General features: G+C 55.5%; 1 protein-coding gene across 2 annotated transcripts in view; it reads right to left on the reverse strand.

The window, feature by feature from the left end:
- Positions 1-4,404: 4,404 nt before the first annotated feature.
- MVB12B (multivesicular body subunit 12B) overlaps positions 4,405-23,606 on the reverse strand; it is a gene marked incomplete at its 5' end in the record, with an annotated part of 59,403 nt that continues 40,201 nt past the window's right edge. For both annotated transcript variants that reach the window (XM_084272359.1, XM_084272358.1), the window contains 3 exons: positions 4,405-8,851; positions 11,967-12,026; positions 13,745-13,800. In XM_084272359.1, the coding sequence (XP_084128485.1) occupies positions 8,765-8,851; positions 11,967-12,026; positions 13,745-13,800 (203 nt within the window). In that variant the 3' untranslated portion in view covers positions 4,405-8,764. The remainder of the gene's footprint in view (positions 8,852-11,966; positions 12,027-13,744; positions 13,801-23,606) is intronic.

Below are 23,606 nucleotides of genomic sequence, written 5' to 3' on the forward strand. Positions count from 1 at the left end.
TGCGACACACGACAGGGAACTGCAGCCACGGGCTCCTTGTCGCGCTTCTCAGCACGGGCTGTTTTCAGATGCTTCTGCTGGGAGCGTTTCCCTGCCAGGGACATGACCTAAAACAACCTTACAGCATGTTGGCTTCTCGGGCTCCCTGTTTTCTTAACACTTTGGTGACTTTATGGGCACCCTCCCCTGGCTTCCAGCCAACCCAAATCCCAAACCTTGGCCATGGGAACAGCCCACTGGTGTGCTCCCAGAGGAAGGGCAGCACGAGGGCATGGGGAGGATGTGGCACTGGGCACTGCTGCATTCCATCTCAGAAGAGCCTCAGTTTACCTCCGCTGCACCCAGCGAGGCCTGAGCACAGATGTGATGATGGGGTCCACGCAGCCCTCCCAGGCCTCACCTCCTTCCCTGCAGGGAACTTTCTTAATACCCATTGTGAATTTTCCTTGTTACCATTTATACCCAGCACCTCTGGTGCTGTCAGAGCAGAGCAGAGGACAGAAGGCCGAGACCAGGGTCTCACGGCGGCACGCTGCTCGCAGGTCAGCTTACCATCACCACGTCAGCCACGGACACGACCCCAGGCCTCATGCTGCCCTCGCCAGAACCAGTGGCTGCTCCTGCTGCGCTCGAAGCCCCTCACCTGGTGCTGATGGGCACGAGCGCTTCGCACACGGCACAGCTGGGAGCCACAGGCAGCACGAGGTGTCGGCGTGTGGCTGCTCTGGGCAGCGCCGCTGCCAGGGCCCCGCTCTGCCGGCCCGGGGAACGGCCAGCGTCGGCCTTGGCTGCCTCACGTGCTGGTCCTGTCGGCACGCCGCGCTGCAGGCCCCATCGCAGCAGGGGTGGGCGGATGGGACAGGGTGTCTGGCAGAGCATCGGGGTGGATAGTCGGTTTAATCTGAGACCAACACTCAGGAGTCAGAGTACAAAGTGGCCCCGCTTGGGCCTTCTCGGTTTAACGGAGCAAAATCCTGGAGGTCAGATTGCCCCGTCGGTGGAAGTGTCGAGAGTCCCCGCTTCTCTGCTGGAAAAACCCAGCCTGGAACCTGCTTCCTCCGGAGAGCTGCGCTGCGGGTCGATCGGGCTTTTTCTCCTTGACACGTCACCCATTTTATTAACTTCTGCTTTGCTTTAAAAAGAGGCATCTACCGTTTTGCTTCCCTGAAGAAGCTCATAATGTTATAATTCAAGTGTCAGGACAGATTAGGTTAAATGTACTGTGTGATTCCCAAAGGAAAACAAACTTCCAAACACACTCTATTTGCCTTGTTACATGTCATGGATTGCATTAGAGCTGAACATGTAATTCTGTCGCCTAATGTGTTAAAGTTGGCATGAATTTTATTCTCTGTGCAAGGTGAGAAATTACTTAGCTAACAAAACATTTCGCTTCCCCCTCTTCGCGTTCCTTCTTTATGAGATTCCCAATGTGACATTTTCACAAAAAAATCCCTGCACTTATTTGTGAAAAATGTATATTAAAACCAAAACACATCAAATGGAAAGAAATCACAGATGGTTTTATTCACAAGCAGTAGAATTAATGGCCTTCCCTACTCTTTATAAATATTGGAAGCAGATGAGTTCATTACTATTTCACTCTAATAAAGAAAACCTGCTTTATTTTGACAAGACATCTACTTATCTAGTGTTTCTACTGAATAGTAAATATATATATTTTTTAAATAAAATGGCTATCAATAAACAAAAACCTGCCTGGAAAATTTGTCAATTGAGAGAACCGAACCCCAGAGGCCTTTGTTTCTGAAAATGCAGCGATGGAATTCGAGGGATTTTGAAAATGTCACTAATTTTCGGGACAGAAAGTTTTGAAATGTTTACTTTGTGGTTGTCTTAAATTTTTACATCTTTCAACAAAGCAAGCAGAAAAGTGAAAACATCTGAAAAGGCTTTTGAAAAGAAAAGAGTCAGCACAAGCTGGATAAGGCTGTGGGCTCCTTTATCTTCGAGAAATCTGCACACATGGAGCGGAGTTTCAGACTTTTTTTAACTGTGCATTCAAACACTTCCCAGTTCACAATCCAGCTACGTTGCCTCTGCCAGACCTTCAAAGTGCTGCTGGCAGCCGTTTCTGCACTGGGATAAAACATCTTCCCCTAGGGAAGCAAAAGCTGAGTCATTCTTAACCCCAAACAACATTCACTGATGTGGTCATCTTGTTAGTCATGGAAATCCTGTGTTATTTCTATTTATGCTTCTTTCAACACTTATTAACCGAGGAGCGAGGGGGTTTGATTTCAAACTGCAGAAGATGTTTATCCTCTCCAGGGCCATGACAATCAGTTACATGGCTTATCCATCATTGCAGAGAAAGGAAAAGATTTGGAGAAACTCCCCAGGCAAGTTAATTTTTAAAGCTGTAGGAGGGAGAGGAGAAAAGAAAACAAACACCACCACCAAAGCCACAGGCACACAAAGCCCAACACCACGTCTCACGCCGCAGGGACCGGCCGGCTCCTTCCAGCCCTCACGCCCGCTGCTTCCCACTTTGACCAGGTGGTTTCCATGGGGCAGGAATGGCCAGGAGACATCTCGCTGGAGACAGGCGGCTGCTCCCAGTGCCAGGAGCACTAAGCGGAGCAGAAGGAATTAAGACATTGAAATCTTCCTTGGAAAACAAGTTCCATGAATGATGGAAGAGGTGAACCAGCTCCAGGCTCCCCCTGCGCCCTGCCTGCGGACCCTCTTGTCTGTTTTATCTCTGCTGCCAACTTGGGCTTTCAAGCACCATGCCCAGATTTGTCCAGAGAGCACAGCACCCCCTGCCAGAGTGTCCCACGGTGTCAGGCAGGGCAGGCAGGGATGTCTCCTTGAAGCAGGCAGGGCAGAGGAGGAGGATGTGTCTCCTAACAGTGGAGCGCCCCGGAGCCCCCTGCCCATCATCGCTGGTCACAGTCTTTAGATTGCGGCTTTTTTGGAAGAAACGCTGCAGAAATGGCAGATTTGGGGAAGCATTCTTTTTTAAACATTCAATAATTACCCCTGAATTCTGAGCAGCTGAATTGGGGATTGCAGAGATTAGAGGCTGAGCAGAAATCCTGGGATTTTGGTGAAGTCTGGAGTATTTCAAGAGCAGAGCAATGCCAGAGGCCTCAGGGGAGGTGCCGGTCACCAGCAGCAGGAGGAAGGGCAGCTCGTGCCGTGTGGGACCAGTCCTGGGTCCCACCACACACCGAGGGCTGGAGGAGCAGGGTCCTGCTGGAAGCTCGGCCGTATTTCCAGGCAGCAGCTGCGCAGCCCCACGCAGCTTTCGCTGCTGCAGAGCAGAGCCCATGTCCAGCAGCAACGGGCTGAGGAGGCAGCTTTGATGTTCACAGGCATCACCCCCTCGGCGATGGCTCCAAGGCCGCTCATGTGCCACACTTGGCACCGGACAACGTGAGCCGGCGCGCGGGCCGGACCCACTCTGGTTTATGTCCCCCCTGCGCCGCCTCCTCCCCGGCCAGGATATTCAATCGGGTGCCGCTGACGGCTCCCACAGCAGCTCTGAGATGCAGTTCCGTAGTTTTTGGTGGAACAAGTGGTACTGGCTTTCAAAAGGAGGTTATAAAAACATGTGCCTGGAGAGAATGTCGGGAACTTGGGTATTAATCTCCTCTAATTCAAAGACCACTCAAATACATGAGGCAGAAATATTGGCTGGGGTGAGAGAAGATGCCAGAGGTCGTGTTGTGCACCTCCACCTTGGGTCAAGTTCAGAACAATAATTTTGCACAAAGAATAACAATTTCCAGTTTCAGTGGTGTGGTATTAACCTCTCCCTAGTTGGGAACCCACAGGGACACACAGTGCCTGCCTGCAGCAGCACTAGTACCTGCCTGCCCCTCGCTGCACTCGTGCTGCACCAGGCTGCAGCAGCTGGTTGCTGCTCTGGCTGCAGTGCCAGGAGCTGGTGAGAGCTGCGGCATTGCCACCCCCGGCCCAGGGAAGCATCCCCGTACAGAAAGGCCTGGGGAGGGACCGGCCATGCTCCGCTCGGGCAGAGGGAAAGCATCTTTCCCGGGGAGCCCCCGCAGTGATGCCCACAGCCACTGTCCTGTGCAGAGATTCTCCGGTCCAAGGACCGTCCCAACGATGTGCTATTTCCTTCCAGAGCCCGAGATGGGGGGTGGCGGGCAGGACCCACCACGGCAGCACAGGGCCAGGAGGACCCACCCGGCCACAAGCCTGGTGTGTGCCACGAGGCTGAGGCCGAGGTGAGCCCCTGCCATTCCCAGCCCTCTCAAATGCCCCTCAGGGTGCAAGGCCCGAAACGAAGCAGGACCGGTGTCAGGAGAACTTGTGATCACTTGGGAACCTCCCTGTCCACTCCTGCTCACCAGAACCGTGGCACCTTATGCTGCTTACACTCCAAGCTGGCAACACAAAGCACAGAATAAACTGATTAAAACAAGTTTTATTTAACAAATTATATTAAGAATACAGACTAAGTTATCACACAATGAAACTTCCCTTTGTAAAATACAGGAGGGTCACCTAAAATAAATACAAAATGCAGTAACATTCGTAAGATTAATGCACAGTAAATTCACTTTCAATAAGCCAACAAAATGCATAGCATCTTAAAAAACCACTTTGCAACTGCACGAAAGGTTTCTCTCTTCCATTTGCATGATGACATTTAGAACTGTTGCTGTTAGGAAACAACTTCACGATTAACAACCAGAACTGTTTGGTTTCCCTGGATTGAATGAATTGAGCAGCACCTTACTGAGCTTTGCTGTGAGCGGAGGAGCACCCTCCCCCTGCACCGCTGCTGGAGGTCTGTGGCTCAGGATAACCCACACAGACACCCCTTGCTGCCCCGCGCTGGGGCCGGCTGCCCAAGGCTCGCAGGCTGAGGTAACCGTTTGTCCCTTGGGAGTGGGGCCGGCTCTGGGTGAGCTGCTCTGCCGGCACCCGTGGGACGTGCCCGCTGCCCGCCCGGCCTGGTCCTGGCACTGCGCCGGGAACGGCCACGAGCAGGCCGGGGCGGCCAGACCCCGTCTCGCCGGAGGGCGGTGGGGAGGCGAAGGCCAACATGGGACCGGCCAGCTCCAAAGGCGCCGCTTCCCACTCTCCCTGCCCGGGGAGATCTGTACCCCCCCATGCAGAGGAGGTGGCAGGCTGGGGGACGTGCCGGCGCGTTCTCCAGGCCCTGAGTGTGCGGGCTCGGCCTGAGGCGCTCAGGAATCCAGTGGGGACAGGGCTGGGCACGAAACCAAACAAGCCCAAAGCTACAGACTACCAACAAACAACCTCTTACTACACACGAGGCTCCTGGGGATCCTCTCCTACAACACCACGGGCAAACGCAGGGACAGCCAAAGGGAAACGTCTGACAAAGCTTATTCCTATGAAACTACAGCTACGAGATGCTCCCACAGGGAAGGCACCTGCTATGACTGTCCACAAGTGAATTTTATCACAAAGATCACACTCTACGTCACTTTCTGGACTAATTTCTTGCCTTTCCATTGTTCACACATCACACAGCACTGCCTGGCCTGGCTGCCGAGTCGGCTCGCCACAGACCTGCTCTTTGCCGCGAGAGATCCAGGAGGCAGCATGTCACTACAAATTCACATCAGAAGGTGTATTTTACAGTAAGCAAACCCCTCACTGCTGCTTTTCTGTCTCTGTTGCGGATGTACGATAATTTGGCAAACTAATTTCTCCATCAGCCACAAGATTAAGCTACCTAGAGACCAGTTTTGTTCTAGAAATAGAGGCAAGGTGGCCAAGCACATCTGGTAAAGCTCTGCAGATCCACTTCTGCTGCTTTCCACTGGCTCATCCCCTCCCCTAATTCTCCAGAAGGCTTCTCCACAGTCAGACAGCATCAACATCAGGTTCCCTGAATATTTACTGCCTGGGCCAGAGCTATCACAGTCACCTTTTGGTCAGGGAGGAAGGAAGACGCAGAGAGATGCTGGTGCTGGCCATGGCATGTGCCAAGGGGGAGGACTTGCTGCGAGGATGCAAGGACCAGCCTTGCAATGAGTGGCCATGAGTACAAATGTTATGGAACAGCAAATAAAACCTGCCTGGGAAACATGGACCTGACAGCCAAGGTCTTAAAAAAAAGGCTTCCTGAAATCGGTGGAGTGAGAAGCTGACACGTCCAGTCAGCATCCTGCACCGTGCGCCTGGCTGTGCTGCCGAGCGCCAGCTCTGAGCCCTCTCCCCTTCGGCAGGGCCATTTCCCAGCCTGTGGCAGCACGTTGGGGCGCTCAGTGGGCACTCAGCAGCTGTAGCTCTCTGTTCAAGATGCCTCCTTCGCACTGGTACCACCAGCACTGTGCTCACACTTGTCATGCTTCTGGCACACGGTATCCCTGCAGCACCAAGGACCAAACAGGGAGTGGAGATCAAGCTCAGCTCATCCTCTGCAGATGCACCTGGAAGCAGTTTCTCTGGCCCAATGTGAGAGGGAAGAGTGAGAACTGACTACACGACTGTGTCCTGAAGCCTTCTCAGGCACTTGTGCCTGCTGAGCGTCCTGTCACGTCCTGAGCCATCCCATGTAGGTCACTGAAGAGAAAGCTGAGCTCGCTATCTCTAAGGCAGCTGAGCAAACATTAACTGTTGCTATAAATATTAAAGCACCGATTTTATCTGCTGAGGCTACACCTCACTGGAAGGGGCTGGAACCCACGCGCCCGTTTTTCTGAGGCACAGCAAGGAGCGCCCCACGCTCGGCAGCGATACAAACCTGCTCCTCACCCAGCGCCGGGGCTGCTGCACAGCCAGCCCTGACCTCGGCACGGGAAGGTCAGCTCTGCCCAGAGCCACGAGCTGCGCACGGCTGCAGAGCTTCCCCTGAGCTGCAGTGCCCACCAAGCCAGAGCAGGAGCGATAAACGGATGCCACAGAAAACTGCAGCACAAATTACAGGCAGAAAAATAGAAAGACAAAAGATGGATGAGATGGGCACAGTACTACAGCACGGAGTGGATGTGAACTTCAAGTGAACCTGAGCCGAATGACCAGGCTGCCATGGTATGTTCATTTGTCGGTGTCGGCATCATCAATCTAGCCTTTGTGGAGCTTGGCAGTGAGGTCTGGCTTTGCTTTCCTGCAGGATAAATAGGAACTACAACCGTTGCTGCAGCCTCCACATAGGGGAGCACTTCCACGGGGTCACCCAACGCTCCAGAGCCGGTGTCAGTGGCTCAGCTTCGATTCTTTTGCCCAAATACACCCCACCTGCAACCACACCGGTCCCCGTTCCCCAGCCACGCAGCCCCGCTTCCCGGAGGCAGTTTGAGGGAATGATTTACCTGACTGGAGGAAGTTGGGGCAAAGACTTGGTTCAGTCTGTCCCCAGCATCAGGGTATTTTGTGCTCATTACCCCAGCAGTGCGGTATGGTGCCTTAAAACCAGAAATGAATCTTTGGACAAGAAATACTTTACATATGTACAAATCAAAAATACAAGCTGACAGTACAAAACCTACTGTTAGTCACCATTCTGTCCAACTAGAAAACGCAGGATCAATCAAAAGCAGTGCAAAGCAGGTCAGGGCGGATCTGTGCCCCAGCCCGAGAGCGGCAATACTGTTAGGAGTTACTATGGCAATTGCATTTCAGCAGGGTTAGGTAATCAGGACTTCGCAATATAAAAGTGGTATGTGTTAACACTTACTTAAAAATCGCCGTTTTGCTGCCATGATGTAGTTTTTGTTCTACAGCAGAGACGTGATAAAGCAGCATGGAGTCAGATGGGCACTTCTAAATAACTTATTACAGCAACAGACTTCTCCAGGACATGCATTTGACTCGGGAGCAAGCCACGGTCAGCGATCACAAGGAGGCTGAGGTCAGGGTTTAATGCATCCCACTCTCATCCTGCACTAGGCCAGAGTTCAGTGCTTCCCTGTGAGTGCACCAGGGAACAGGCACATCTCTTGTTTTAGCAGCTAGAGGGGCAAATAGTACAAAACTGTCCAAAGTGATGGGCAGGTGACAACATCCACGTTGCCAGCAGGCAGCCCCAGCTCCGCAGGCAGCTCGGCCTGGGCTGCTGCCACCAGCCCGGAAAGAAACACAGGATGTTTGTCACTCTAGAACCTGACGGACACCGGACACCCTGTGCAAAGCAGAGGTGCTTCATTCACCTCAGGAACTGCAGTGCAGCTTGTGCTTTCTGCGCCCCTCTGCCCTGGCAGGGCCCGTGGCACGGCCCAGCAAGTGACCCCGGCCCTGACAGCAGGAGCAAGCACTCACAGGCTGGGCCTGGGCCTGGACGCAGCGGGGTGGCCACACGTCCAGGCCAAGGCCAAGGCAGATGGAGCATCTGACGCGGCTGGGTTGGACTGAGCACCACAGGGACTTCCTGCCGCGAGATGCGAGACCCATCAGCAGCTCCATGCCAGCTCGGGCAGGGCGCCTGGGGGCTTCTGAACCAGCCGAGTCTCTTAGGGCTCAGTGCAGAGCGTTTCTTGATGGTCTCCAAGCTCCTGGCTTGCCGTTGGCAGCAGTTTGTGACTATCCTGCAGCGGGGGTGACGGAGTGGGGATCATCAAGGGGCTGCCACCAGGCTCCCAGTCACGTACTCACGTGGAGGCGTCCGCAGCAGCGAGGGGGGTGCAGCTGCCTAAGGGCTGTGCAGTCCCAGTGCCTGGAGCAGTGTGTGCAGAGAGGTGGTGCAGTGCGGGGCGGGCGAGGCCGGAGGAGCGGGGGTCTGCCGGGGCGGCCCCAGCGCCGCGGCCGGCTCAGTAGTTGGCACACACGCCTGCTCCAGCGCCGGCGGCCCCTCTCAGGACTGCGGCAGCGGCGGGCAGCGGGTGGGGCTGGGCGGCAGGCGGGCCGCTGCGCTCTGCTCCGTGCGGAAGCTGTAGTCGTACTGCGGGACAGAGCGAGAAAGAGGGAACCGTGGGGCATTGCCCGGCTGCAGCCCGGGCCAGGGCGTGCGGCCGTGAGCCACGCTCCCTGACCTGTGCCTGCATACCACGGGCAGACTGAGACAACAACTGGGCCTGGCACCCTGAGCCGTGACCTCAACGCCTGCCCAGGCAGGGCCGCTCCGGGTGAGCCGGGCAGCATCGCTTGCCCCCATGTCGGTAACAGTCCCGAGCAGGATTTGTCCCCCTCCCCTAGCACCCAGCAGGACCAGCTCCCCCGGCACAGCGGGCCCCGTTCTCACAAGCCAGGGCAGCACCTCCTGAGCGCGGGTCTGGCTCGGCAAGGGGGTGGAAACTCCTCCGCGCCCCGGCACCCGACAGCCAGCCCAGCCCTGGGACCCAGCCGGGCTGCCGAGCGGCTGCCCGGGCGCTGGAGGCCGCTGCGGGACCCGGGACCGGCCCGCGGCCCCCGCGGCCGGGCACGGCGGCGCGTGCCGCCGCAGCGCCACCTCGTGGCCGCACCCCGCGGCCCCCGCAGACCCCGCGGCCCCCCGGGCGCTGCCGCGGGGCTCTTGCTGCGCCGCGGAGCCCGGGAGCGGGCACGGGGGGGCGCGGTGCTCCGGGACCGCTCGGGCCGGGGCGGCGCAGCCCCGCGAAACGGCCCCGGTGGGCCTGGCCTCCCCCCGCGTGCCCCAGCCCGGCCCGCTGCCCAGGCAGCTCCCGCCCGCCGGGGCCGCTCCGCCCGGGGGAACCGGCCCGGGAACCGCCCGGAGGGGCGCGCGGCCGGCGCGCGGCCGGCAGAGGGCGCGCGGGGACCGCGGCGGGAGCGGGGCCGGGCCCGGAGCCCCCGGAACCCCCCCGAGACTCTCCGGGACCCCCCAACTCCCGGCCCGGCGGCTGCTCTGGCGGGGCCGCGGCTCTGGCAGGCTCGCGGCTCGCTAATGAACACCTGGCGGGGCCGCATTCGATATGCGTGGCTGGGGCGATTACCAGACCAGTCTCTCCGGCCACCGGGGAACGGAGGAAACGCCGCACTGCTGGAACCGCCGTTCCCAAACTGAGCGGCTGCCAGCGGGTCACGTGTTCCTCGGGGCGGGTTCCCGGGATCCCCCCGCGCCCCGGCACCGACCGGCCCCTGCGCCGGGTGGGAGCTGCGGCTCTGCCGCTACAGGCGGGTGGGAGGCGCAGCCTGGGACACCCGCGGTGTTGGGCTGGTTACACGCACTGCCTCCCTGTCAGCGCCAAGGGTGATTAATGCTGGATGCTCGCTTTGCTGATCACACCCTCTCCAGACTTTCTGCCCGATGTCAAGCGAAAACACAGACAGGGGACACTCTGCCAGCACCCCACCAGTGCGGGGCCCGCAGCAGCCCAACAGCTGACCACACCGCTCACAGCCCCGTGGCACAGGGGAGCCACGAACGGCACCGGTGCCTTTGGTGTCACCTGCTCTGCACTGCACGGAGGCCGCCTGGCTGGCCCGGATGCCGGTGCTGTGCCAGGCAGGACCAGCAAGGGCAGAGCCCAGCAGGGAGAGCCAGCCGCGTGCTGCTGGGGATCTGCTCCCCTGCACCCTGACATGGGTGCACAGCACCCTCGGCCTGGACCTGCCTTCACCCTTGGCCCGCTGCACTTCACCACCCCTCCAGGCACCTCACGCGCTCCTGGGGCACGGCGGTGCAGGCTGAGCGCGCAGCACAGCGCCAGCGCCTGTTTCCACCAGCCTCCTGAAAGGGTGGAGCGCTTCCATCCGGCTCCTTGCAGCTGGGAGGATGGGTGCGTACGTCTGCAAATGTGGCGACAGAGAACAATAACTCCTGGAATTCTTTGGGAATACTGTGTGCAAGGCATCTCACTCCAGGGAGAATGTTCTCGCTGCGCTGGAAATCCAGATTGGCTGTGATGGTGCTATTGCTTGCAAGGGAAATAAAGCCATGCAGAAATCTGCAGTATTTATATGCACAGCTATCAGTGTGCAGACAAGATGCTTCATCAAGGAATATGGGCTGCATAATTATAGCTTTCATTACTCTGTAACGCACACAGCCCGGAACGGAACGGGAGGGCGTGGGGAGAGCCGCCAGGTATCGACCTTTCCTCCCCAGGCCACACCAGTGACCCCAGCACTGGTGTCCTGTACTCCACAGACCTGCGAGGGGCATGGGGGAGGGCTGCACAGCCCCCCTCCCCGGGCAGCACCCCAAGCTGCAGGCAGTCCCCAGCAGAGACACAGTGCATGTGCCATGCAGCAGGACTGCAGCGCCCAGACACTTCCACCAGCAACTGCCTGTTGGCAGCACCTTGAGAGCCGCCACCACTGGGGCCCTGGCCCGCCCAGCGCCTGGAAAGCCCCAACAACTGGCCTTTCTTGGTGCGCTCAGTCACAACTTCCAGGCGGAAGAAGAGGAAGGATTCAGGAAACTCAAAAAGCAGAGAGGCCATGAGGAGCCTGGAGGTTCTGCTATGCCATCTTCTTACTCTCTACCTTTAACCCAGCTGGTTGGCACAAGAGATGCTGTTTGTGACTGATGGTGCTGCTGAGACCATCTTCCTCCTGGTCCGAGACTCTGGCTGAGGGGCAGCCCCTGCAGAGCCTGTGGCTCCTCGGCACCGTGCAGCCCATGTCACCTGTGTGCCACAGCACTCACTTGGGAGCACAGACCACCCTCTCTTTGACAGCTGCTTCTGTCCCACGCTCACGGGACATGCAGCCCTCTTTTCCTGGTAACAAGTTACTGGCACATCAAGCTGAAACATGAAGTGTTTTACCTGACAGGGCTGAGGCAAGTTCATTTGCTTCCCTGAGATGCAAAGGTGACCTAACACAAACAAGTGTTCTGCATGTAACATGTTTTGTTAATAAATGAGAAAAAAAGGTGAAGACAGACACCTGGAATTTAAGAGAGGGCAGCAGACTTTGCCATCAGACTCAACACCTGAAGCACCTTCACCCAGCACGGATCATAGAGGACAACCCCAGTTCTGAGCTACTGCTTGACCCCATGTTGACTTTATCCAGCAGCTGTGACTTGGGAAAGACAAGGGAGGCCTTTTCCATAGGGGAGGTATCTTAGGACACCACCACTCTCACGGTCTTTTTGCTTAGTGCCCACCTACCTCCTTTTCAATTTCTGCCAGAGTTTTGATTGTGATGCCCAGGAGATCAACTGACTGCATCTGGCAAGGAAAAAAAGCAACAGACATGTCAAATGGGGGTGTTCTTGGTTTGGTTGGGCTTTGTTCAAAGTCAGCAAACAGTCACTGCTGGGGATTCCTGTAAACACACACAGGGTCCTGCTCCTCGGGCCAGCACAGGGCAGCAGCAGAGCGCAGGGCAGCGCTCAGGGCCTCTCCCCTGCGGTGGGACAGCTGCCTCCATCTCAGCACCGCTTTGCACAGGTCTCTTCATCCATCTCCCCGTGGCAGGACCGCTGCTCCTCCACCCCACCACGGATTGCACAGGGCTGCAGCGCGTAGGTGTGAGCCGCCCCGACCAAACTGACCATATGGTGGCAATGGTGTCTAAAGGATCTGAGGGAAGGATTAGCGCGACCTAATCTCTCTGCATTTGTCCTCGCAGCAGGGACTCCAGCTTTGTGGGAATAACGGCCCATAAACAGCCCTCTCAGAAAGCCATGGCTGTGAAAACCCTGTCCGGTGCTGCACACACAGGTTGTGTCAGCAGGAAGGAAGCACAAAGAGGAGGCACGACATGAAAGATTAGAGTTGATGGCTCCCTGTTTGCCCTAACAGCTTCTTGTCAATTGATTTTTAAAGAGAGATGGGTTTAGCATCGGATACATTAGGGAACCAGCAATGGGATGCTGAGCCTTTGAGCTCAGGATCACCAACCTAAACTAGTGGCGCTCAGAGGTCACTCTGAATTGGTGCCGGGTCTCTGTTTCGGGCGAGCAAACCTGCCCTGCCCAGGGTGTCCTGGGCACCCTCCACCAGCCCTGCAGAGCTCGGTGCTAAGCAGGCAGGATGTGGTGCCCTCCTGAGCTCACCTGGCAGCAGGAGCTGTGCCACCAGCAGCACGGGCATGCTGAGCAGGACTCTGCTGGAGGAGTGAACTCACTTAGAAACGTGCTGCATGTGAGAAGAACCCAGCCTGTTTTGCCGCTGCACCCGACTCATAGTGGCTCCGACCATCTCCCACACCAGTGGGCGAGGGGAACCCTCGGGTCATCCTTTCATCCTTGCTCCCACTCCCCGGGCCCCGGCCGAGATCCAGCTCCAGGGTGCAGCCACCACCCTGGGCTGCCCTGGCTGGCACTGGTGAACACGAGGGTGCAGCCACGGCCACCCCTCCTCCCCACCCGTCGGCCACAGCCGCTCCCACTCCCCCTCCCAAGCCACCAGTGCCCACCAAGGCCGAGTATCTCGGGAAGACTCTGACCCACAGGCTGCTGCCGCGCAGGGCGAGGAGCTGCAGGAGCCCCGCTGGCAGCTGCCAGCGCCGGGCAGCCCCATGCCAGTGCCACAGTCTTGGCCGACTGGGCTGGGGGGAAGTTGCAAGGCTGCCGGCACTATGCCGGCACTACGCCGTCTCCAGAGGGTGCGCCCAGGAGGGCTGTACCCTGCAGCTCTCTGCGGTCTATGCCCTAGGAAGTCAGAAATGCTTCCAGCACCAGGGCCCTGCTGCCACTCCTGTTTCTGATGGTGACAAACCCTCAACTCCGGGACAGTTCTGTTTTAGAAGTGAGCTGGGAAAAGCCACCCCACCCTATGGGAAAGCATCGTGAAGCGCAGCCTTGGGTCGTATCTCAAGCACTGTGTACATGTTGGAGCCACAAAAGAAAGGCTCTGGGAAGCAGGTGATCTGTGTTGACACTTTGTGATCACTGTCCATGAGAAGAACATCAGGCACTGGGAGAACAAGGACGGTAACTCACCCCTTCGGGAGCACAGGCGAACTTCTCTGAAATCATGAAAGGCACTCCATCCATAGCTGAAAGGGACAGAGCAGGGAGACACGTCATGTTCCCAGCTGACTTCTGACATGCAACTTCACACATTCTCAGTGACAGATCAAGTATTCACAGCATTGACACATGACTGACAGCTCACAGGAGTTATTGCCGGGGTTTCCCTCCCTCCCTCTTACCCACTAGTGGTTTCCCTCTGCTCACAACCCAGCTGGGTTAGTCCCTACGGAGTCAGGAATTCAACAAACCCTCCCTTGCTCTATCCATACACAATTCCATCGTGAACCAGTTGGGTTCAGCTGCCAAACCAGGACAGAACTTAAACTGAAAACAGTTTATGAAGACAGACATCTATTTACCATCTGAGCAAACTCGGAGGTGTCTGAGCAAGAGGCCCAGGACCGTACGGGGTCCAGGTGACTCCCCAAAGCAGCAGGGACTCCTGCCTGGGCCCAAGCACCCTCCCCTGTCCCGGCTTCTGCCTGTGCACGCTCAAACACTTGCAAACCACATGTGGAGGATGGAACCAGTGGAAGACGGGGACAGGCACAGGGACATGAGGGCATGGCACAGCCTCGTGTCCCTCAGCCACCCTCTCTCTGCTGCACAGCCTCCATGACCCCGGGAGATGCCCTTACACTGTCTGTGTGTTCTGCTCTCAGGCTGTGATGAGGTTCAGCAGTGTTGTGGTGCTATCGACACCTCGGGAGCTCTGCCGCCACCTCCCACAAGACGTGTCAGCGCAAGGGAGACATTTACTTCTAGAACATGTAACTCAGCAATTTCCACAGCAGATGGGAAAGGGCACGGTGCCATGGCAGAGCACAGCCCCAAACACACCCGCTTTGTTTCAGTTACAACTTGAACATTTTCAGTCTTTAGATTTCAGCTCTGAAATAAAAACTTCAAACTACATCAAATTTAAAAGCCCTCAAGTAACCCTGAAATAGGGTTTTCTTTCACAAAGCATCTGCACGCACGAACCCAGTGCTTGCCTGCTTGCTGTCTGTGCCTTCCATCAGCACCAGGGAGTTCACACATTAGAGATTTAACACGGGTCATTTAGGAACACTTAGCATTTTACATTTGCTTTGTATATTTTTTGACTTGACCCCCCCTCCTCGGGAGTGATTTCATTATCAAAGGTGTGATGTGGCAGCCACAGAGCTACATGAAACAAAGGAAAACAGATGAAAAGCAGCATCACCAAATCCAGGAAGTTTTGAACCTGAAAGACCATCTGCATTTGTTATTCCGACAGAAACCTGCTTTGATCAGCCACACGCCGGCCTCTGTAAGGCAATTTAAGGAATAAGCCAGGATGAGCACACGCGTCCCCGGCAGCCCCCGCCGGGCCGCCCGCATCCCTCCTTCCGTCCTTGCACGCTCCAGCCCTCCTGGAGCTCAGAACTGCAGAGCAAAGCAGCAGATGAAAGCAGGGTGTGCCAAAGGCTCAGCAGCGCAATTAGCACTCTCCTAAACAAACGAGCTTCAACAGAGCTGTAATTAAGCAGGCCTGTAATTAAGTATATGCCCTTTATCATAACGATCATGCTTAAAAATGGCATGATGCATGAAAGTGTGTTATTAATGCTGCACTCCCGAAGCGCAGGAGCGTTCACGGAGCCGGCGTGTCAGGCCCGTCACCAGGCTGCTGCAAGTACAGGAAGGGAGGAAGGGGAAAGCAGCACTCAGGGGCACTGCTCACCGCCCGCCACCCGGGGCCACCAGGACTTAAACACCACTCAGGAAACCCAATGTGAATACAGTGCCGGGATGGGCAGCCAGCCGCCGGCAGCCTTCGTCCCTTGCCCCGTGGCCCCTGGCCCCATGGCCCCTCGCAGGCAGGACCTGCCCGAGGCATGCAGGGAGCGCCTGCTCATGCCCTCGCTTCTGCTTCCCGGCCTAAAGATGGCCCAAGTCAATGCTTCAGAGGAAGGAGACCCCTGAGCCCCCACCTCATCCTCGGAGGTGCTGCCTGCCGTCCCGTGGCACCAGCTGTGGGGAGATTCAAAGCTGCCATTGCCTAAGAAAGGTTTTTTCCAGTTCCCAAGGACTTTGAGGGTGAGGCACCCAGCTAGCTTTCAGGAGTGTAAATCCACACCCGAGAAGACCAAGAGACACAGTGACAGCACAGCACCCATCCAGCCCAGGCCAGGGCTGGCTTTCACCTCTCACTGACAAGGCTGTGCCGCAGCATGTGCAGAGCATCCTTCGCAGGCTGCTGCACACCCCCTGCTCCGAGCACAATGCCTGCCGCAGCACCGCATGTCTGCAGCCATTCCACCAGGAGGCTGGGCACCACAGAGCGCTCCACGGGGCTGAGAAGCCAGGCTGCAGCACTGGTCCCTCCCAGCACACCACTGCCAGGCAGCCCGGCGCCATCACCACTGCTCCGCAGCGCAGGCCGGGCCCCAGCAGACACATACACAAGCTCACGCTTGGAGCTTATGTGGGTACAGCCCTCAAACGCGCTGCTCCACGGCACGGTGGCTCACTGGGGCTCAGACAAGGGGACAGGAGTCGTAAGGTCAGGGCTGAGCATCTCCAGCAACAGGCAGGAAGGAACACCCAGGGCTGTGCCACAGGGTCCAGCACCGGGGGCTGGGTGCAGGTGCCGTCGCTCCTGCCCTGCACCATGGGACAGTGTGCAGCCCCAGCTTCTCTGGGCACCCTGTGCCATGGCCTCCACCTCCCCAGGAAGGGTTTCTGCCTCCCAGCCCCTCTCCATCCCCCTCCTGCAGCTGAAGGCCATTCCCCTGGGCCTGGCCCTCGGCACCAGCCCCTCTCCAGCTCTCCCGGAACCCCTCTGGGTGCTGGAGTTGGAAGGAGCCAGTGTCCAGAACTATGCTCCTAAAACCAGCTCCAGTGACAGCGTCCCCGAGAATCCCCGACAGCAGCCGAGAGGAGGCTGGACCCTGGGGCAAGGGGCACTCAAAAGGGCCCTGGAGCCACCAAAAACTACAGCCAGCTTTTAACTGGGCTCCTTCTTCATCACAATGTACTGAGCCCCACTCTGGGCCTTTTGAGGGCAGGCCACAGAACTGCTCTATAAATACAACTTGTTAGCTTGCTTAGAAATTCTCTCTTTAATCTGAACAAGCACTGTCACCCTTTCCGAGCACACGAGAGATGCTGCCTTCTGTGCTGTAGACTCCAACTAAATCTCAGTTGTCAAATTAGTAATTCATCTTTCTTGAATAACTATATTTTTAGCAAAGCTACCAGATTTAAATAATCAGACCTGCCAATGCTACCCTAATTTAAACATGCTGACGAACTTTCACAGGCAGCATCAGCTAACATAATGAGTTTCTGGGTGACAAAGAACTTCAGACCATAGTTCTCTACACTACCCAGAGTAATAAGCACTTGTTCTTTTCTACAATGCGCACATAAAAGAGGAATCTAAATAATAATTGCTGTAATTATCTTGAAAAATATGTGGTGATTAATGGTGATTATGAAAATCTGTATAATTGTTCACTGAAATCTCCCATGATCGGATGCTTTCTTCAAACAGCCATTAACGAAGAACTCAGGGACACAAAAAGCACCACAGCTCAAGCCAAGGTCCTGACCGCTGGAAGCGTGGGGATGGGGCTGCGGTGAGGATGGGGCTGTGGTGAGGATGGGGCTGTGGTGAGGATGGGCTGTGGTGAGGATGGGCTGTGGTGAGGATGGGGCTGCAGGTGAGGATGCACTGGCAGGTGAGGACACGGTACAGGTGAGGACATGGTACAGGTGAGGACACGGTACAGGTGAGGACACGGTACAGGTGAGGACACGGTGGCGCACACACCCGGCTCAGCTCCTGCCCCTCCTACGCACTCTCTGCGCGCGGCGCTACGACGTCCTCGGTGTGACGCACGTGTCACTGCGGTTCAAAGCACCAAGTTCAACCTGTTATTTATGCAAATAATTAATTACTCTTGTATCCAACCAGCAGTTTGTCATGACACATTAATGACTTGATAGACTTCTATGAACTAGTGAACACAGGACAGCAGAGCGCTTTTATCGTCATTTAATTTAAAAACGATCCTGTGTGAAATTATCTAGTCGTGAGTGATGGAAGCATAAAGAACAGACTCAGCAAAGCTTCTTTTGGATCATTGCTTTATTAATGGTAACGTCAGGGAAATGAAAAATGCTAACATTGTCATATTTAGCTCCTGGGTATAGATGAATAGCTGCCTCAGTGCTTGGCGGGTTCAGTTTGCACACTGCAGTGAGCGCTAATTCTTCACACCACTATTGTGGGGATACACAGCCACGGAAGGGTTTATCTACCTCAGCTCCCAAGGAAAGAACAGCTGTTTCTGCATTTAAATTCTCACCATAAGGTTTTGTTGCTCTGGGTTTCTTTAGTGCTACTTTTGCGTGGCCTTTTACACTTGAATTTCCAACTGCTGCTGTTAAAAATACTTAAATAAATAAACCCCTTCCTGTGTGACTGAAGTGAAGCTTCACTAACCCAAACCCACAGGAACCCCAGCACTGAGCGGCCCATCGATGCCTTTAAATCTGAACGACCCGAGATCTCAGGAACAGTTCCTGCACTGCCACCCAAGTCCTGAGATTCTCCCCAGCCCTGAAACGCCAGCAGAGTGTGTATGTTGTACAGAGACGAGTCTCACAGACCAGCCTGCAGCAGCACCGCAAAGCACACAGCTCCCCGGCTCAGACACACTTCCCTTCCAGACACTGAGGGAAACGACGTCTCCGTGTTCCCATCGGGAACCGGGACAGGGGTGGGAGCCAGGGCTGGCACAGAGCACGGGCATGGCCGGCGCACCCAGGGAAGCCACGCTGGGACTGGAGGGACAGGCAGGCCCCTGTCCTGCATGGACGCTGGGGGCCCCCCAGAAGGGCTGGCAGCCCCCAGCGCGCAGCCTGGCTCCACGGGTGGTGGGGCAGCCCCACAGGACACATGCTGGCTGGGCCCTGCTCTCTGGCAATGCAGGCAGGAGTGCAGAGGAGCCCCTAGGCATGGGGTGCCAGGTAGGGACAGGACATCCCTGCCCGTGCCCCCTCCAGCCCCTGCTTGCTGCCGCTCCCACCCCTCTGCCCCCCGGCATGAGCTCTGCGCCCGCACAGCTTCACACCCACATGGAGGACAGCCCAGGACACCCGTGTGACACCAGGCACGTTAAACTGGCGCACTACAGGGGGAAGACATCCAGAAGTGTGGAGAAAGCGTTTTACAGCAGCCTGCAAGGCATCAGGAAGAGGATGCAAGCGTTTCAAAACAAACCACGCTCCCTGTGATGTACGGCTAAGCCTCCTCCTTCTGTATCCCTGTACACAGCAAGTTAAATAGCAGCCAGAATAGTAAACATGTGTGTGCGCTCTGTGCTACCGTGCGCCAGTCCCAGATGGAACCCACCACTCTGCATTTCCAATCACTAATGATAGCAAGACCCCAGGGGAAACAAAAGCCAACTCCTGCCAGCTCCTGCTGAGCCGGCTGCGATGGGAACACGGGGACCGCCCTGGGCTGCACGCCCCGGCTGCAGACCCGCCCCCTGCACAAGCTTTGGTATTTAGTAAAGTACCCAAATATGAAGACGCTGACCCCCAGCTCATCACCGGGCCCTGTCAGCCTGCCGGAACAGCCCTACAGGAAGGGACCCTTGAGAGGGACCAGGGGGATGCCAAGCTGCCCCCGGCCCAGCAGACCAACCTGACGCCACGAGCCAGCCGCAGCCCAACTGCGGCTCCAGGACATATTGCAGTTTAGGCTGTGGCTTGGGCTCACCATCTGTGCTGCTCCCACAGAGGCTGCGCTGCCGGCTGTGCCGGGGGATCGGCGGGTTGCCAGCCCTGCACAGCCCCTCCTTAGGCACACGCTGACGAGAGACCAGAGCAGCCAGGATGGCTAATGCTCTGCTCAAGTGCACGGTGCTGTGGGCCTAGTGGGATCTGCTGTAGAGCCCGGATGCCCCAGCAGCTCCCCCGACAGGGGCTCAGCCCGACACCCCATCTTCAGCTCCACCAGAGTGAAGCGCCAGCCCGAGCTGTTGCAGGGGAGCAGGAAGTGGCTCTGAACACCCGGCCCGGTGCCCAGCGCCAAGGCAGCCCCAAAACACGGGATGCTCGGCAAGGTGAGCAGGAGAGCCGGGGCCTCCCAGGCTGTGGAAGGAAAGCTCTGCGATGGGAAAAGTTTACAGCTTTCCTGTGCGTCTTGAAACGACTTTGATTAAAAAACCAGACCCAGACTAAATTTTCATTTTTGCTAATTTGATTGTCAGCCTTGATTTTCTCTGTTTCCTGCATAGCTCATGACACGGCACAATTAGTTCTTTACTGCTAGATCAAGCCATGAAAACACTTGAGAAAATGCTGCTGGTTTTGATTATTTTCTTTTTTAAATAAAGTGAAGGTTAAGTACTGCATGGTGATGGCTAAGTAGTACCTCAGCGCTGCGGCTGCATCGGCACCAGAGAACATGGAGAGACTTCAAACGAGCTCTTCAAATTGCAAGTGTTTAGGAGCTCTTGATTTTATTATTTTTTAATAAAATGTCCCCTTTGAAGTCTCCGCACCACACTAAACTTCAAAGATCACACCTAAGCATGTGCTACTTCCAAGCAACAGCCCTTAATTAATTAGATCAGAGCAGATACAAACCAGGGCACTGGCGCGGGGCTGCGGCAGCGCCGGCGCAGGTCCCACTCGAGGACCGGGAGGCGAAGCGGAGGCACCCACCTCTCCAGCCTCCATGCCCGGGCTGAAGAGAAACACAGCCGCTTTTCAATTACTTTCAGCTCCAGCCGTAATGACAGACAGACTCCTTGGAAGTCATTAAAGGCGCAGGGCCTGTCTGCCGCAGAGCCCGGGTGGCGCAGGCCGGGCTGGGGCCAGGGCAGGCAGTCGCAGAAACCATCTCGGGCAGCACCCACAATAGCTGCAGTGTTCCCTGCCGACGGCTGTAAATTTCTCCCCCTTGATGAGAGAAACATCCTGTTGGGTAACAGCTGCTTCCTCCCAGCGCTGGTGTGTGCTCAGCACTCCAGTCACCGCGGCGCTGCAGGTTAGGGGCAAGGTGCGGTACAGAAACACGCTGCCTTGTGTCATGGTACCCGGCTCCAGTTTGCCCTCGCCGTGACACCCACAGCGGTGTGATGCTGTGACAGCACAGCAAGGCTGTCACTGCCAGGGTGATGGGCTCCCCCTCTTCAGAGCCAATCTGGATGGCGCTGGGTCACAGGGCAGTGGCTGCCAGCACTGCCCGACTCCAGCTGTGCACCAACATCTGTGCCCAGGGCGGCCTGGAGAGGTAAGGGTGCACGGCCCCCTCTCTTAACACGGGGTTGTTTCTAAACACAGCAGCTTTGTGCTTCCAATACAAGCAGGGTACAGGAGACAGAGCAGCTGTCCCAAGAGCATCGCGCCCTCCATGCTCAGGCACCCCTAAGCAGGAATGGAAAGCAGAGACTCGGCACAAGCACAGCGATGGGGACATGAGGCTCCCACCCCCTGCACAGGCCACGTGCTCCCACCCTCCAATCTGGCCAGAAGAGCCCTGACGAGGGTCCAAAGCTGAGGTCTTCAGCACAAGAGCCACGGCAGCGCTGCAGGCGACGCTGCCCAGGGCTGTACCTAATGCAGAGGTTCGGGAGCCCAAAGGGGTGGGAGGGCTCCTCGTCCTCCTGACAGCTGCCTCACGGAGCCACGGCCCGCGGAGCTGAGCTTTTCTGCAGGAGGAGATCCACCGTGCCTCTGCACAGCGACACAGGATCCAGATCTCCTAATGTAATTTAATTTTTAAGTGCTCAGAGTCATTAGTGGAGCCACATATTTCTATCAGGTAAATTTCATTTGCATATGCAAATTATATCTAAATACACGGCACCATTAATATGATCACTAATTACATAATAATAGTCACCAATCTCCACACAGATCAAACTTACAGTTTTGTAGCTATTAAGGAAATTGTGCTTTGTAATTAAGATAATCCTCATTTCCAGATGCTAATTAACTATATAATAATTAGCTTCTTTTGCTAATGCAAATTAAGTATTTTCATCCTTATTGGTAAGAGAGTTGCTTATCACTTAAAAAAGAGACAACCTAGAAATAATCCCTCCTCCCCTTTAAAGGTGGAAAGGTAACTCCATTTTTATCAGTCTCATTTGCAAATGCAAATTAGCCCCGATTAATCAAGCTGCAGATAAATGCACCCATCTTGTGGCAGGGCCGGCTGCCTGGAGCTCCTCTCCCGCCCTCTGAGGACAAGGCCCATCCACGGGGCAGCCGGCCGGCTGCAGCTCCGCTCTGGTGGGTTGGAGTGAGCGGGGAGCAGAGTTGCCCCCCATGGCCCGGCCGGGCGGAGGCGAGTCCCATAGTGCCGCCCGAGCTGCCGGGAGCGACGGGCAGCGAGAAGGCGGCCTACCTGGCAAGGAGCCGCTGCCGCCAGCCTGCCCGCCTCGGCAGGACGCGGCCTCGGCTGCAGCGCATCCATCATCTGCTAAACCAATCCACCCGCTCCGCACCACCATTTGTCATTAATTATGCTAATCAGCAAACCATTACTCTCTGATGACACCACAGCACTTATTAGCTAGTTATGGCTTTTCAAAAGCACAGCTTATTGTGTATGCAAGTGCCGCGCATACATTAGCCTACAGGGAAGAAATGTCCAATTATGAAAAGAAGAAATTTGCTATTATCTCCTTCTAACAAACCAATTTAGTAATTATAAAAGTCTCTGAACTCAGAAGGATCCTTTAAGAAGAGCTGAGTGATGAAACCAGAGAATTTTGTTTGCAATAACTTTCTGAGCTGGAACTAAAGTGACAATAGGGGAATGAGCAGTTTTTATTATCATAATTACCACTCTTGCATCTCAACTTCAGATGATGAAGAAGCAGCTTTAGCAAGAAGCACAGCCCCACTCGGCGCTCTGCTCACAGCACCCCGTTTACTCGTTTGGGGAGGTACACAACCAGATTTGCCTGTTGTGGTTTGAGAGGAGCAGCCCTGCCAAAGCCTGCGGGAACCCGCGCTAAGCGCCCGCACACCCAGTCAAACCAGCAACCAGCAGGTCTGAAGGCCTGTGCCGGGCGTAGGTGTCTCACGCTCGAGGGGCGTGCAGCAGCCGAGCGGGGACCCGCCCGACGCTGGCGGAGCTGAGCGGGGGTCCGAGGGCTCGGCAGGAGAACAGCCTCGTTGGAGCATCCGACCCATTTACGGCTCCTAAGTTGTTTTGCTCACTGCCAGAGGAATTGCACTAGTTTTAGAAGCTTAATATATGTTAAGAGCTCATTAATATCATCAGAGTAAATGGGCCTATTAAAACATCTTTAAGCAATATCTGAACATAAATCTCCCTAAACTATATTTAATGACTGTACTTAAGATACATTATATGCAAGTCTTAATGAGACATTAGATAGCATTTTGAAGATTAAAATTAGAGAATCCATATAAAGTCTGTCCACTTAATGTAGCCTTAAGCTACACTGATGAAAAGCATTACTACCAAATTATTACTTCATTAGAACAAATATTTTCTAATCATTTCTGATTTATGCCATTAGTCGTCTCCATATATATTATTCGTATATATCTCAGAGTATACACAAAACAATTTTCTAGTTCCACAGGAGACGGGAGAAATTTTGAGCTTTCTAATGGCTGAGTTAATTACTTGTCTTTTTCCCATTGAGTTAAAAATAAGCACTCTTTATAAAAGTCCATTTACTGTATCCCCACTTTTCTAATTTAATTGGGGATTTTAATTCCATTAACCACAAGGTCATTTTTTAAGCATTCGCTGTTTTGCTTTGCAAAGATTAGTGAGACGCCTTGGACTTGGCAC

The sequence above is a fragment of the Gallinula chloropus genome (assembly GCF_964237585.1).
Source record: "Gallinula chloropus genome assembly, chromosome: 18".
Classification (NCBI taxonomy): domain Eukaryota; kingdom Metazoa; phylum Chordata; class Aves; order Gruiformes; family Rallidae; genus Gallinula; species Gallinula chloropus.